This window comes from Malus domestica, chromosome 09 (assembly GCF_042453785.1).
Source record: "Malus domestica chromosome 09, GDT2T_hap1".
In the NCBI taxonomy this organism is placed as follows: Eukaryota; Viridiplantae; Streptophyta; class Magnoliopsida; order Rosales; family Rosaceae; genus Malus; species Malus domestica.
The window spans coordinates 16,939,880-16,954,215 of record NC_091669.1 but is presented as its reverse complement, the minus strand read 5'-3'; the positions used below and the strand labels follow the sequence as shown (position 1 = coordinate 16,954,215).

At 35.9% G+C, this 14,336-nt stretch overlaps 3 protein-coding genes across 3 annotated transcripts; 2 read left to right on the top strand and 1 right to left on the bottom strand.

Moving 5' to 3' along the window:
• Nucleotides 1-292: 292 nt before the first annotated feature.
• LOC139187800 (uncharacterized) lies at nt 293-1,346 on the bottom strand. Its single transcript, XM_070804396.1, has 2 exons — nt 1,123-1,346; nt 293-986 (listed from the first exon to the last, which is right to left on the bottom strand). The coding sequence occupies exons 1-2, from the start codon at nt 1,344-1,346 to the stop codon at nt 293-295; spliced, it is 918 nt and encodes a 305-aa protein (XP_070660497.1).
• Nucleotides 1,347-5,214: 3,868 nt separating this feature from the next.
• Nucleotides 5,215-8,669, top strand: LOC114827004 (phospholipase D alpha 4-like). The gene is made up of 4 exons (XM_029108300.2): nt 5,215-5,418; nt 5,733-6,293; nt 6,380-7,577; nt 7,936-8,669. The coding sequence occupies exons 1-4, from the start codon at nt 5,323-5,325 to the stop codon at nt 8,379-8,381; spliced, it is 2,301 nt and encodes a 766-aa protein (XP_028964133.2). The 5' UTR covers nt 5,215-5,322; the 3' UTR covers nt 8,382-8,669.
• Nucleotides 8,670-12,842: 4,173 nt separating this feature from the next.
• On the top strand, nt 12,843-13,986 carry LOC139187799 (uncharacterized). Its single transcript, XM_070804395.1, has 2 exons — nt 12,843-13,187; nt 13,483-13,986. Exons 1-2 carry the CDS (start codon nt 12,843-12,845, stop codon nt 13,984-13,986), a joined length of 849 nt encoding a protein of 282 aa, XP_070660496.1.
• The last annotated feature ends 350 nt before the right edge of the window (nt 13,987-14,336 follow it).

The window sequence follows — 14,336 nt, the reverse complement described above, 5'->3', positions numbered from 1 at the left end:
CTGAGCCTTCAATTACATCTGATTGCCCTGATATTGTTGTTACCTTTACTTTTGCAAGTACGAAATTCGAGAAATACTTTGAAACTCGAAGTATTGAATGCGTGGTTGTGCTGTCTGCAAGACAAAAGTCTCCGCCATTGCTCTTATTTTGAGAATAACCATAATTTTTATCCTTGTTCTCTAAGTAAAGAAAAAGCAGTTTATTCATACTGGAATACTACTTTTATTGAATTGAAAATGCAAGCATTAAACCACAAGTACAAATGACAAGAGTACATTAAACATAAATAATTCAATGGGATCCATAAACTTCATTCCATCTTTCATTAATAAAGTCTGTAGTATCCAGGTGTGTTATGTTTAACTGTCCTGATAAATTGGTCACTGGATCAGGTGTTTCCATTGGTTGAGCCTGGTCGAAGAAATTGATCTCGATACCCTTCTCCTTGAAGGAGGCTTGACATAGATCCACCAGATGCTTTGAGGTGTTACAAGTACGCGCCCAATGTCTGTTGCCACCACACCTATGGCAAACTCCTTCAGGATTTCTAGGAGTGTTCATATGAGTTTTTTCTTTCTGGCGATTTGCATTTTTAAAGCTCGGGCCTGGATTATGCCTTGGAACCTGGTTGTGAAATTGGACACCATGGTTTTTGCCTTTCCCGTTCCACCGGCCTCGCTTGTGGCCACGTCCTCGTTTGTAATTACTGCCACGGAAGGATATGGTACTCATTTCAAGGGAAGCAGCATTCACTTCTTGGAACAGTGCTGATCCAGTAGATCGAAAATTATGGTTTTTCATCAAGAGCTCATTGTTCTGTTCAGTTACCAGGAGCACAGATATCAGCTGGTTGTATTCAATGAAGCCTCGCGCTCTATATTGCTGTTGTAGGAGCATGTTAGAGGCATGAAATGTGCTGAAAGTCTTTTCCGATAACATCTCCTCAGTAATAGTATCCCTACAGAGCTTCATCTGAGAGGTAATTCTAAATAACGCCAATTGTACTCAGCCACTGACTTGAAATCCTGGATCCTTAGGTGAGTCCAGTCATAACGAGTTCTTGGAAGAATCACTGCTGTCTGTGATTGTATCTGTTTCTCATGGCCTTCCAGATGGCTAACGGATCTTCAACCGTTAAGTACTCACTCTTTAGTGCCTCATCAAGATGGCGTCGAATAAAAATCATGGCCTTTGCCCGATCTTGAGAGGATGAGCTGCTCTCTTCCCTGATGGTATCTCCAAGATTCGCTGCTTCCAAATGGATCTTGGTATCCAGTACCCAGGTAAGGTAATTATTTCCAGTAAAGTCCAGGGCAGTAAAATCAAGTTTTACCAAGTTCGCCATTTTCTTTTCTGATAGAAAAATGAGGTGTGTAAAAACTTACAATAATATGTGTTCTGGAGGAATATATTGTTAGAACTTCTGGTTCTTACAAATTTTTTATCTTTAGACAAAAATGTTAAGTACTCGAAACTTCAGGCTTGAGATTTACATGATTAATGAGAAGTGCAATTGTACCGCACCATTCTCATCGAAACAAGTATAGGATGTGCGATTATTCCGCACCACTTTAAACAACAGGAAAATTTAAATATGTAGAGTTAGGTGGACGATTATACCGCATCACCTAAAATTGCGATAAAATTAAATATATAAAGCAGAGTGGACGACTATACCGCACCACCTAAAATTGCGATAAAATTTAAATATGCAGAGCAGAGTGAGTGATTATTCCATACCACCTAAAATTGGGATAAAATTCGATAAAATTTAAATATGCAGAGCATAGTGGGTATTATTCCACATCACCTAAAATTGCGATAAAATTTAAATATGCAGAGCATAGTGGGTGATTATTCCACACCACCTAAAATTGCGATAAAATTAAATAGCAAGTAAAGTTAAATATGCAGGATAGGGTGGGCGATTATACCGCTCCACTTAAAATCTGCAGTAAAATTAGATCTGCAGTCCAACATAGGCAATGATACCGCACCATCTTGGATTGCATAAATAAACACTGGGTTAGTAGTCAAGAGTTACACCAAACAAAAAAATCAAAGATATAAGTAACTGTTAGGTTGAGAACTAGAAGTAAACATGGTCCAAACAGTTCTTCGCGAGGGTATATCTAGCAATTGAAGCAGAGGAAGAAGAAGAACAGTAAAAACCTTAGAGGAAACATTTTTTTTTCTTCTTTCGATGAAGGGAAATGAGAAATGATCAGAGAGTCGTGCTGATAACGTGTTATAAATAGGCAAAAGTAGAGAAATAACCTTTGATAAGAGCGAGGACGAAGTGGTGCAAAATATCATACTAACAAAAGTATTGCAGATATTAGAAAATGAGGGATACTGAGAATATTATATTTCTTCATTTTCTCTTCTTGATGTTCTTCACACTTTGAACAACCGAAGTGCTCTATTTATAGAGCCACCTCAACAAAAACTTACAAAATATTAGCATGTGAAACTTTATTATACACATGTGGACAAACATACCCACTTTTTACTACATTTAGTGATTTCAAAAGCTGGTTTGTTATTTTCAGTTATTCGCATGGCATCACATGTTTTGTTGGATCGGTTGTGTTGGCCTTATCAATTATTGGTTCTTTCTCGTGTCCTTTCAAAGACTTGGTAAAATCATGCAGGACCGGTTGCCGGTTAGTACGAACCGAACATGCATGAAATGTTTAATATTCATGTTAGTCTCTGTAATTGGTGGGCAGCTGAGAAATAAATTGTTCTTTTTTAGTTTTTTTTTTTTTTCTTTTCCTTAAGACTCTTGATTATGCAATTTGGAGGCTTTGCTTAACTATGAACTTATGTTGTGAAATGAATTTTATTTTACCTTTATGTTGATGGTTTGGATAAATTAAGTTAATACCATTGACATGGATAACCTAAATGCCCCTAAACAGGCCAACGAGAATGAGTTACATATACTCATCAAGACAACATTATTATGTGTTAAATCAATAATATAGTGTCATATATTTCAGTTTTTCCACACACGACATTGTATTTAGATGACAGGTTGGTGTCTTAACCTTATGCCCTATTTCTAACAAAAAACAAAAAAAAAAAAAAAAAAAAATCAAACTCTGTAGAAGAAAGTTCATTAGATTTTCTTTTTGATATTTTCAAGTTAAACTAATATATAAATTGCAATGAGAGAATTCGCACCTAATTGCCTAAGAGGGAGTGCATCTGCTCCAACCAATGTGGTTACGCCCATGGTTGCGAAGTCCAACAAACTTTAGTAAACTCTTATTAATCTCATCGATTCCTTACAACTTAATTCCTTAAGCAATATTCTCTTCCAAATCTCTATTCATATTCTGTGTTTAAAATCAATATATCACATGAATTATCGTTTCCTAAGGACTTGTTTGGTATTTACGATTGAATTGGAATGAATAAGTCTTTAATTTCAAGGTATGTTAAGGCGAGGAATGAAAAATTATGACCAACTAGAGAGTAGAAAATGAATTACTCATGAAGAAGACTTATCCATTTCATCCTTAATCTTCTTCAAAATTGTAGAATTAGAAAGGATGAGTTATCTCCATATCTAATCTTCTTCTAATCCCCCAAATGAAAAATCAGTCAATTCTACATTCAATGTGCCTTAAAAGTAAGGAGTTATCCATTCTAATTCAATCTTGATTGCTATCTCCATCATCACCTATTTGTATTCCTCAGACTCCCAACCCAGCAGTTATTATATGAATTTTCATGTCCTTTCTCCTTTTGGGTTCTCCTTTCTAACGTTGACATCCGTACAACACATTAACGTGCCTTGAAGTCATTATCACTAATCTCAACTCACACTCATCATCCTTCCAACCAGTTTCTTGTACATAAAGTTACCCTTGACTCCTCTTAAAAAAAAATTCTTTCTATTTTTCAATTTTTAATTTTTAATTTTTTTGCTAAATCGGCTTCCTTGCCAGTTTTGCGGGGTTGGGGAACCCAGAAATGTTTAAAAAATTAATGACTTATAGTTTGGCAATTTTGTTTGGCAAGTCAAACTAAAATTAATGGATGTTAATCCTAACATTATACTCTTGCTTGTTGGGCTGTCTAGTTTATTTTGATCATGTCATCTAATTAATTTTTAATAATCCAATGGAAGACTAAACAAATGGGACACTTAAAATTTAGGGTAAATTACATAGTAGCCCCTCAGGTTTGAGGTCTATTGCAATCTTATATAACATCTTTAAAACATTTCACTTTCATACCTCAAGTACTATTTTATTTCAATTTCATACAACCGTTACATTTTCCATCCATGGATCTGTTAAATGCTGACGTGGCTGCCACATATATGCCACGTGGCTGCCAAATGTCTGCCACGTGGCAAATAAAATAATTTTTTTTTTTTTTTAAAACCTGTCTGCCATTTTTTTTTCCTTCTTCTTCTTCTTCTCCTTCTTCCTCCTCCTCCTCCTCCTCCTTCTCTTCTTCTTCTTTCTCCTTCTTCTTCTGGGTTGCAGGGGGTTCGATCATTCTTTTTTTTTTTTTCTTCTTCTTCTTCTTCCTCCTTCTGGTTCAGTCCCTTCTTTTTTTTCTTCTTCTTCTTCTTCTTCCTCCTCCTCCTCTTTCTTCTTCTCTTCCTCCTCTTTCTTCTTCTCTTCTAGGTTCGGTCCCTTTTTTTCTTCTTCTTCTTCCTCCTCCTCCTCCTCTTTCTTCTTCTCTTCTTCTTCTTCCTCCTTCTTCTTCTGGGTTGCAGGGGTTCGGTCCCTTTTTTTTTTCTTCCAATTTCAGGTTTTTAAAAAAAAAATTAAAAAAATTATTTTATTTGCCATGTGGCAGACGTTTGGCAGCCACATGGCATATATGTGGCAGCCACGTCAGCATTTAACAGATCCATTGATGGAAAATGTAACGGTTGTATGAAATTGAAATAAAATAGTACTTGAGGTATGAAAGTGAAATGTTTTAAAGATGTTGTATAAGATTGCAAATATACCTCAAACCTGAGGGGCTACTATGTAATTTACCCTAAAATTTAGGTTTTTGGGCAAACCAATGAAATTTGTTCTTTTGAGTTTAAGATACTTCAACTTGACGTAAAAACTTGTTTTGGAGTTGAGGGTTGCCTCTAAGACTGGATATTGAAAGTTTCACAAGTTTTTCCTACTCTTGTTGCTACCTCATTATTTGCACTTAAAAGTTTCCTTCCCATCGATCTTCTATATCTGCAAAACACATAAAACTTACTTGCAACCTTGTATATCAGAATCAGACAATGACTAATTGACAAGCTCTCTCTCTCTCTCTCTCTCCAGATTGTTTTGAAGGCTAAAGCAATGGAGGGAAAAGTATATAAGTTTCTCCATGGAACTATTGAAGCTACCATCTTCCATGCCACACCTTACTCACCACCACCAATATTCCCCTTCAATGTAAGAATTTTCACAAGCTAGCTATCGTTTTTTTTTTTTTTTTTTTTTTTTTTTTTTATGTTTACAATTTTATCAGCAACTGTAGTTCATGAGTGTTGAACTCAGCACGCACCTCCTCCAGTAAAGAGGGGTACCGATAGAGAAAACCGTCATGTTCTACATATAGTTGTTTACCGTCTAGTTATTGATTCTAATAAGTTTCCAATGCATTATACATGCAAGAGTTTAACCATTCCTCTACAATTTGTTGTGTCAATCTCAAAGAGTTGAATTTTTGCTTTAACGGAAAATTGTGTGGAAATCTTGTTTTACAGTGTATTTTTGCAAACGGAAAGCCTGCATATGTGACCATCAAAATAGACAACAATAAAGTGGCAAAGACGACCCACGAACGCGACCGTGTGTGGAACCAAACCTTTCAAATCCTCTGTGCTCATCCGCCTGATTCGACCATCACCATTACCATGAAAACAAAATGCTCCATCTTGGGAAAATTTCAAATTCAGGCACATGAGATACTGAACGAAGCAAGTTTTATCAACGGTTTTCTCCCTCTTGTACTCGAAAATGGGAAGCCAAATCCAGAACTCAAGCTCCGGTTTATGTTATGGTTTAAGCCCGTGAAGTTCGAACCAACTTGGGGGACAATAACTGTTAATGGTGGATTCAAGGGGTTGAGGAATGCATCATTTCCACAACGATCCAACAGCCATGTCACCCTTTATCAAGATGCTCACCACTGCTCAACTTTCAACCCTACGCCGGAGTTTTGTGGGAGTCCGAGAAGACTATGGGAAGATGTATACAAAGCCATTGAGGGGGCAACACATTTGATTTACATTGCGGGCTGGTCTTTCAATCCTAAGATGGTTCTGGTAAATAGAATCCCAACACAATTTTCCAAGCTATAAATTATTACTGTTTCTTTTGTTTCAGAGCCTTATATTGTGCTCTTAATCAGGTCAGGGATCCTCAAACAGACATCCCGCGTGCGCGAGGGGTGAAGCTCGGTGAATTACTAAAGCAGAAGGCCGAGGAAGGTGTGGCAGTGAGAATAATGCTTTGGGATGATCAAACTTCATTAAAAATTATCAAGAACAAAGGAATAATGGGAACACATGATGAAGATGCATTTTGTTACTTTGCACACACGAAAGTGATATGCAAATTGTGCCCTAGATTTCACCGCAAGTTCCCCACAATCTTCTCTCACCATCAGAAAACCATAACTGTAGACATCAAATCCCTCACCAGTGCAAGTGACAAAGAAATCATGAGCTTTGTTGGGGGTCTAGATCTTTGTGATGGGCGCTACGACACGGAGCAACATTCGTTGTTTCAAACACTCAATACAGAATCACATTGTGCTGATTTCTACCAGACCAACATTTCCGGGGCTAGCCTTCAGAGAGGAGGGCCAAGAACGCCGTGGCATGATGCTCACGCTTGTATAACCGGCGAGGCTGCTTGGGATGTTCTAACAAATTTCGAGCAACGATGGTCCAAGAAATGTGATCCCTCTTTATTGGTCCCTTCTATCACCTTAACAAGCCTCATTCAACAGACTTATGCAAGTAAACCCTCTGAGAGGGGCTGGAATGTTCAAGTTCTTAGGTCAATTGACAATGTTTCGGCAAGCCAATTGTTTCGAAACCTAACCGTGGAACATAGCATTCATGAAGCCTACGTTGAAGCAATTAGGCGCGCCGATAAGTTTCTATACATCGAGAACCAGTATTTCATGGGAGGGTGTTATCTGTGGGAGAACGATCAGCATAGTGGATGTAGAAACTTGATCCCCGTTGAAATTGCACTAAAAGTGGTCAATAAGATCAAAGAAAAGGAGAGGTTTGCAGTGTATATCGTGATTCCAATGTGGCCAGAAGGGTTACCTGAGAGTGAACCTGTGCAGGATATACTTCATTGGACTAGAAAGACAATGTCAATGATGTATAGATTGATTGGAGAAGCCATAAAAGAAAGTGGAGTTGAAGGGCATCACCCAAGAGACTATTTGAACTTCTATTGCCTTGCCAATAGAGAAGTTGAGACCCAAGGGGAGTTTGTTCCCCCTCATTCTCCTCATCATGCAACACAATATTGGAATGCACAAAAGCATAGGAGGTTCATGGTCTATGTTCACTCCAAGCTCATGATAGGTATGTAGATGAATTTCAATTTTTTTTATAAATAAAGTTATATGTATTGTATTTACTAATTGGTTATCTCCCGCAAAGGTGAAATCCTACTTTAATAGGTGGATTTCACATAGTTTACGCTTTTGTGAGAAACGCAATCAGTAATGTGATCACTGAATATCGTACATGCACTGTTACTTATTACTTATTAATTGATTCCATTTTCTACTTTCTCGTCAAATTAAAGTTGAGTAATCCTATGTATGGTCTGACTTCTATTAGAGATGTTCTCTATAATGTGGTACAATCAATAATGCGATATAAGAAAATTAAATTGTTAAACTAATTTATCTTTGTTGTGGTGCCTACTATGAACTAGTGGACGATGCATACCTTATCCTAGGATCTGCAAACATAAACCAAAGATCCATGGACGGACATCGAGACACTGAGATCGCCATTGGATGCTACCAGTCCGACAACGGTGACAACAAGATGATGGTGAGCTCGGGAGGCAACATTGGAGCATACCGAATGTCATTATGGTACGAACACACAGGTCGTGTTGAAGAACTGTTCAAGCAGCCCGAAAGCTTAGAATGCGTGCAGAAGATGCGTTTTATCGGAGACCGGATGTGGGAAATTTACAGTGGGGAAGAAGTGGTCGACATGGAAGGTGCTCATCTTGTGACATATCCCATGAGTGTTTCAGAGGAAGGATATGTTGAGGACCTTGTGAAAGGCAGTGATGGTCATTTTCCAGATACAAAGGCTATGGTGAAGGGCAAGAGATCAAAAGTGATACCATCAATATTTACTACATAGTCGATTAATTAGCTTTTTTTAAAAAATATATATATATATATATTTATATATACAAATCTTTTATTTTTAATTCTTTTAAGAGCAATTTAGCGAAGTCATTGTTTGCAGAAAATGTAAAACTATTCAAAATTTTCATTTGGTTGTGTCGCGTGAATGGGGAGAGTATTAATTTGATGTCACGATTGTAAAGACTTTTTATACATGTCAATAATTGCACAAGGACAAACTACTTGTGTGGTGATGCTTTGCTTACCCCAATAAACGAAATACTATGTTTTTATACCTGAAGTGTGTGTGTGTGTGTATGTGTATGTGTGTATCCTTCCTTTAAGCTGCTCTTCTTTTTTTTCGTGTGTGTAAAATAACATGACTCAAAAAGACTTCATTTTGGTTAGGTAATTTAAATAATAATAATAATAACAAGGGAACTCTTTTTTGAAGCATTTTATCAAACAGTTAGAGGGTATGAAGGCAAACTCCAACTTTCAAAGGGGCATCATCCAAATTATCTATGAAGATTCACCGGAGTTTGAAGAGTCAGCTGACCCCAGGGCCGGCCCTGAGAATTTGGGGGCCCTAGGCGAGCCTTCGAAGTGGTTCTTTGTATATTGATTTGTATAAAAAAAGAATTCATTAAATACATAAAAAATTCTATTTTCACATCAAATATCATTAAAAATTAATATCTAAATAAGATAAATATACAAACATTATTTAAACATTACACAATTCACATTTTTAGAAACAAATGTACTAAATGTTTGCAGTCAAGAGTTTAAAATTGAGAGTGAAGAATAATAAAACTTGATGATCAAGAGAGTAAATAACAATAAAACTTTATTGACGAGTATAATTAATTCAACGCCAATTGTTTCTCTTGTGTTTTTTTTTCTTCTAAAATCAACATCACACTAACGAATTGAATAGTAAAATAATCCATTGAATAAAAAGTTATTGAAAAGAAAAATATATAATTCAAAGTTTTGATGACCTTAAAGTACAATCTTTAAGACCATATAATAGTTGGTTTAAACATTCAATAGAAATGAAGAGAATGAGAAGTTGGTTTAAATTACAGGATATAAATTTTTTTAAGGGGCCCTAGGCGGGCGCCTACTTGGGCTACCCTTAAGGTCGGCCCTGGCTGACCCTCATTGCCCCTTAGTGCTTCCGCCCCAGCTAAGCATTAGAACAATAAATTTTATCAAATTGAAGAAATTGTTCAAAATTTCTTACTTATAATAACGAAAACTATAACTAAACTATATTTCTGAGTTATTTCAAATTTTAATACAAGATTTGTCTTTCTAGTATTTTCAGTAAACTGATATTTATATTATACTTAGGATAATACTAAGGAGATCAAATTTCTAAATCAACTTTTATAAACCAAATAATGTGGATGTCGATGATTTGATTATTACGTAACTTTAATTAACGTGCTTATTTCATATTGATGACTTATCATTTGGTTTATAATTTGATGAAAATTTTTTATTTCTCTAACATTATCCTTATATTTAAATATAAAAGAATACGAATATTTTCCTTTCCTTCTGCATTTACCGACAAACTCCCTCTCCATCTCTCTCTGCAAACGCTAATGGCAAACATTGAGGCCCTATTTGGCACACCCTATAAAGCACCAGATAGTACTAATAATACGATGTACAGTGTTTAGTGGCCGTTTGGATTAAATAGGCACCGGATTAAATAATTTGGGCCCACCTTTTTTACACGTCGTTCACCCGCTTGCTTATACAGCCCAAATTCACCATATAACTTAGTCGGCCTCACTTCCTCTCCGCTCGCTCTCGCCCTCGCTTCCTCTTTGCTCGCTCTCGCTTCCTCTCCATGCGCTCTCTCTTCCTCTCCAGACGCACTCTTCCGCTCATCCCAGGTTCGTCATCTCTTCTTCTTCGTTTGAATCACAGTTCCTCTTTTCAATTTTCTTCTTCTAGGATTCCGCCCCTCCCTCTATTCTTCCCCCTGCTCCTATTTTTCTTGCAATTTTCTTTCAATTGATTGAATCTAGTTATTATTTTCTCTCTAATTATGCAATTGATTATGTAATTTTGTGTTTTAATTAGAATTTTTGAATTTTAGGGTTTGCTATTGGGGTTGAATTTAGGGTTTATTGTGGTTAAATTTAGGGTTTATTGCACTCGCCTTAAAATTGGATGGGGACAATCTGCATGATCCTCAACCTCTCCTAAACATTGCATAAGTTCTTGTTAACTTTGCTTCCAGACTCGGTTTAAGCAAATAAACTTTCCAATTATATTGGATCCGAACATAACGAGAGCGTAAAAGACACTGATTTCACAGATTGAAAGCTTTAAGGGAATGGAGTTGATTGATTTTAAATACCATACCACAAAGCATGTAAAAACGAATTGTTTGTACACTTCCTTTCAATTGCTGAGACATCCCCAAGATTAAAAGCATGACATGTGACATATTATCCTAATCAGAAAAATAAAGGTAATAAAAACATATAGCATTTCTCTTGATCTTGTCTAGTATAAAAATAGGCTCGAGAACGATTGGCTAGCTTTCTGAGTACTCTACCTAGAGTAAAAGCAGCTTTCACATGAGGTTCCCTGTAGTAGTAAAGTTTTTCATATTGGTAGAGAATGTGTACATAAAGGTTTAAGAGAGGTTGAAGATACTGCATATTGTCCCCATCCAATTTGGTGTTTGAGACTACATATATTTTATAATTACTATGACATTTTTTGGTAGGACTTATTAACATGCTTCATTCCGTTTTCAGTGTTATATGCATTCATGCTCTAGTTAATTTTTTGCCACTATCTAATAATGCTATTTTATATTTTCACTAGACATGGATGAAAGAAAGATTGTGGCAAGCTTCATTGTTAAGGTGTGGTACTTGAATATTGTGACTTGGTTGATGATGTGATTCATGATGAAACGTAATTCAGCAAGAAGGCGGAATCGGCAACTTGCACTTAGAAATCGCACATTTGTTAGGAGAATGGTAGGGACAGCCTATTTAGACAGCATAATAGGATATGATGATGTTCAATGTGTGAACCAAATTAGAAGGGATAGAAGAACGTTCCATTATTTATGTCAAATGCTTCGTGACCATGGTAAAGTAAAATTGGATGGTGTAGTGACAATGGAAGAACAAGTTTGCATGTTTTTGCATATATTTGCACATCATGTAAAGAAGCATACAATTGGGAGTAGGTTTTGTCGATTGGGGAAGACCATAAGTAGGTATTTCAATTCCATTCTACATGGAGTGTTAAGGCTACAAGGTACACTTTTGAAAGTGCCAGAACCCATTCCTAATGCCTACCCAGATCCTAAATGGAGTTGGTTTGAGGTATTCTTCATATTTTATAAAAATTACTTATAAAATTAATGTAACTAAATATATTGAGCTTACTAATGTTAATGATTTTTTTTTAGAATTGCTTGGGGGCATTGGATGGGACTTACATTAACGTTCATGTCCCTGAGCGAGATAAACCAAGATACCGATCAAGGAAGGGAGAGATTGTGACCAATATGTTGGGAGTTTGTAATATGGACATGAATTTTATATTTGTGTACCCAAGTTGGGAAGGGTTGGCCTCTGATTCTAGAGTACTCCGAGATGCGATAAGTAGACCATTGGGATTAAAAGTTCCCACGGGTAACAATAGATTATTTGTTTATATTAGTAATTTTTTTGAAGAGAATTTATATTAGTAATTTGAATCCTCATTTTTCTTATATACAGTAATATACATTTTTTGGTGTGTTAGGGTGCTACTACCTTGTGGATGGTGGGTACACAAATGGTCCAGGATACCTTGCACCGTATAGGGGAGTGCGTTACCATCTCTCAGAGTGGAGAAATAAAAGACTCCCGATTAATCATGAGGAATATTTCAATATGAAACATGCTCAAGCTGGAAATGTCATTGAGAGATGTTTTGGACTACTTAAGATGCGTTGGAGCATCTTAAGAGGTCCATCATTTTTCCCAATTAGAACACAACTTAGGATTATGACAGCCTGCTGCCTATTACATAATCTTATTAGAATGCATATGTTAGCTGATCCAATAGAAAATGAAATCCTAAACTTGGACGAATCTGAAAGTAATGATGATGATGAAGATATGATTGAGACTGTTCAACCTACACAAGAATGGACTGCATGGAGAAACACTTTGGCTATGAATATGTACAACGAGTGGCGTGCACAAGCATAATTTGATTAATTTTCTTACATATCCATGTTGTATTTTGGTTATGGTTTGTTATTTGAACAAATAGTGATTTCTTATGTATTCAGTTATGATACTTTATTCGAACAAAGTGTGAACTGGTTATGTATTTATTTAAAAAGTGTGATGATTTGCTTATGGTTTTTATCACTTACTATTAATTGTATGCACTATTCATTATATGCTATCTTATTGTGCATGTAATTATAGGAATGGAAAGTGATCAAAGTAGTCAACCAAAAGGGAGTAGAAGGGTTTGGAAACAATATGAAGAAGATGCATTGTTGTCTATACTTGAGGAAGCAGTTGTTAAGAATTTGCGATGTGATAACGGTTGTTTCAAACCTGGAACAATGGCTCAGTTTGAAGCAGCTATTAATTTGAAATGTCCTAATGCAAATATAAAGGCAGTACCACATATTGAGTCCAAAATGAGGAGGTGGAAAAAAGATTATGCAATAGTTTATGACATGGTTAATAAAACTGGTTTTGCATGGAATGATGTACGAAAGTGTATTGAGGTTGATAGCACTGAAGTATGGCAATCTTATGTGAAGGTAATTCTCTAACATAATATTAGAATTTAACTTTACATATTTGATTACTTAACATGTTCCTTTCCATAGAATTTAATAGTATGATTGTGTCCACCAAACTGATTGGGTACACAACAGTCTTGTTGATTAAATTGATTGGGTACACAACAGTCTTGTTGATTAAATTTAATATGATTGGGTACACAACAGTTTTGCTGATTAAATTGATGGATGCTTGATTATATCAAGATAGGTTGAAGGGAACAAAATAAGATTATGTATTTTATGGATAGTGTGATTTGTTTTCGCATTGTAGGTTAACCAAGAAGCAAAGGGTTGGCTAGGAAAATCATTTCCATTGTATGACAGATTGAATGTTATTTTTGGGAAAGATCGAGCAATTGGAGTAGGAGCTGCAACTCCTATTGAGATGATGAATGAGCCTGAGCACATTAATGAAGATGAAGATGAAGATGAGGTGGAGACTATATCTCCCTCTGTTGCTCAATGGTCTGGCAGTTCAAGTACTCGAAAAAGGAAGATAGCTGCTAATGATAATGATCTTGCTGTGGCATTTAAAGAAATGATTTCTGAATCAGTTGATAAGTTGGGTGGAGTTTTACAAGCTACTTTTGGGAAAGGGCCACAACCTGAGATTGCTTCAGAATTGTCAAAAATGAATTTGTCTAATGAGGATCAAATCAAGGCACTAAATATCCTTTTTGAAAAGCCACAGAATGAGACGACATTCTTGACTTTGGATAGTCCAATGAAAAAAGACTTCTTACTCATGTTACTTGGACAAAGTAACCGCAATTGACATTGCAAACCAACAACAATATATTTTGTTAAAAGCAGCATGCATATCTTTTGTTAAAAGCTGCATCATGCGTATATTTTGTTAAAAGCAGCATGCAAATATTTTGGCTATCTAGACAAACTGTTTCTTACTGAAACCAACTTGCATTTGTATATTTTATGAACTTGGATATGTGGTTGGATCATATAACGTAACGATTGTAGTTGTTTTTTGTGAACCTTCGTTTATGTTATTGGAAAATATTTTGAATTTGATGTATGGAATTTACTATATTTCTTTTTTATTTGAAAATTTGTGTGGTTTTCAAAAGGTATAAATATGAGAAAAGTTCAACAAACTAACAAAGATTT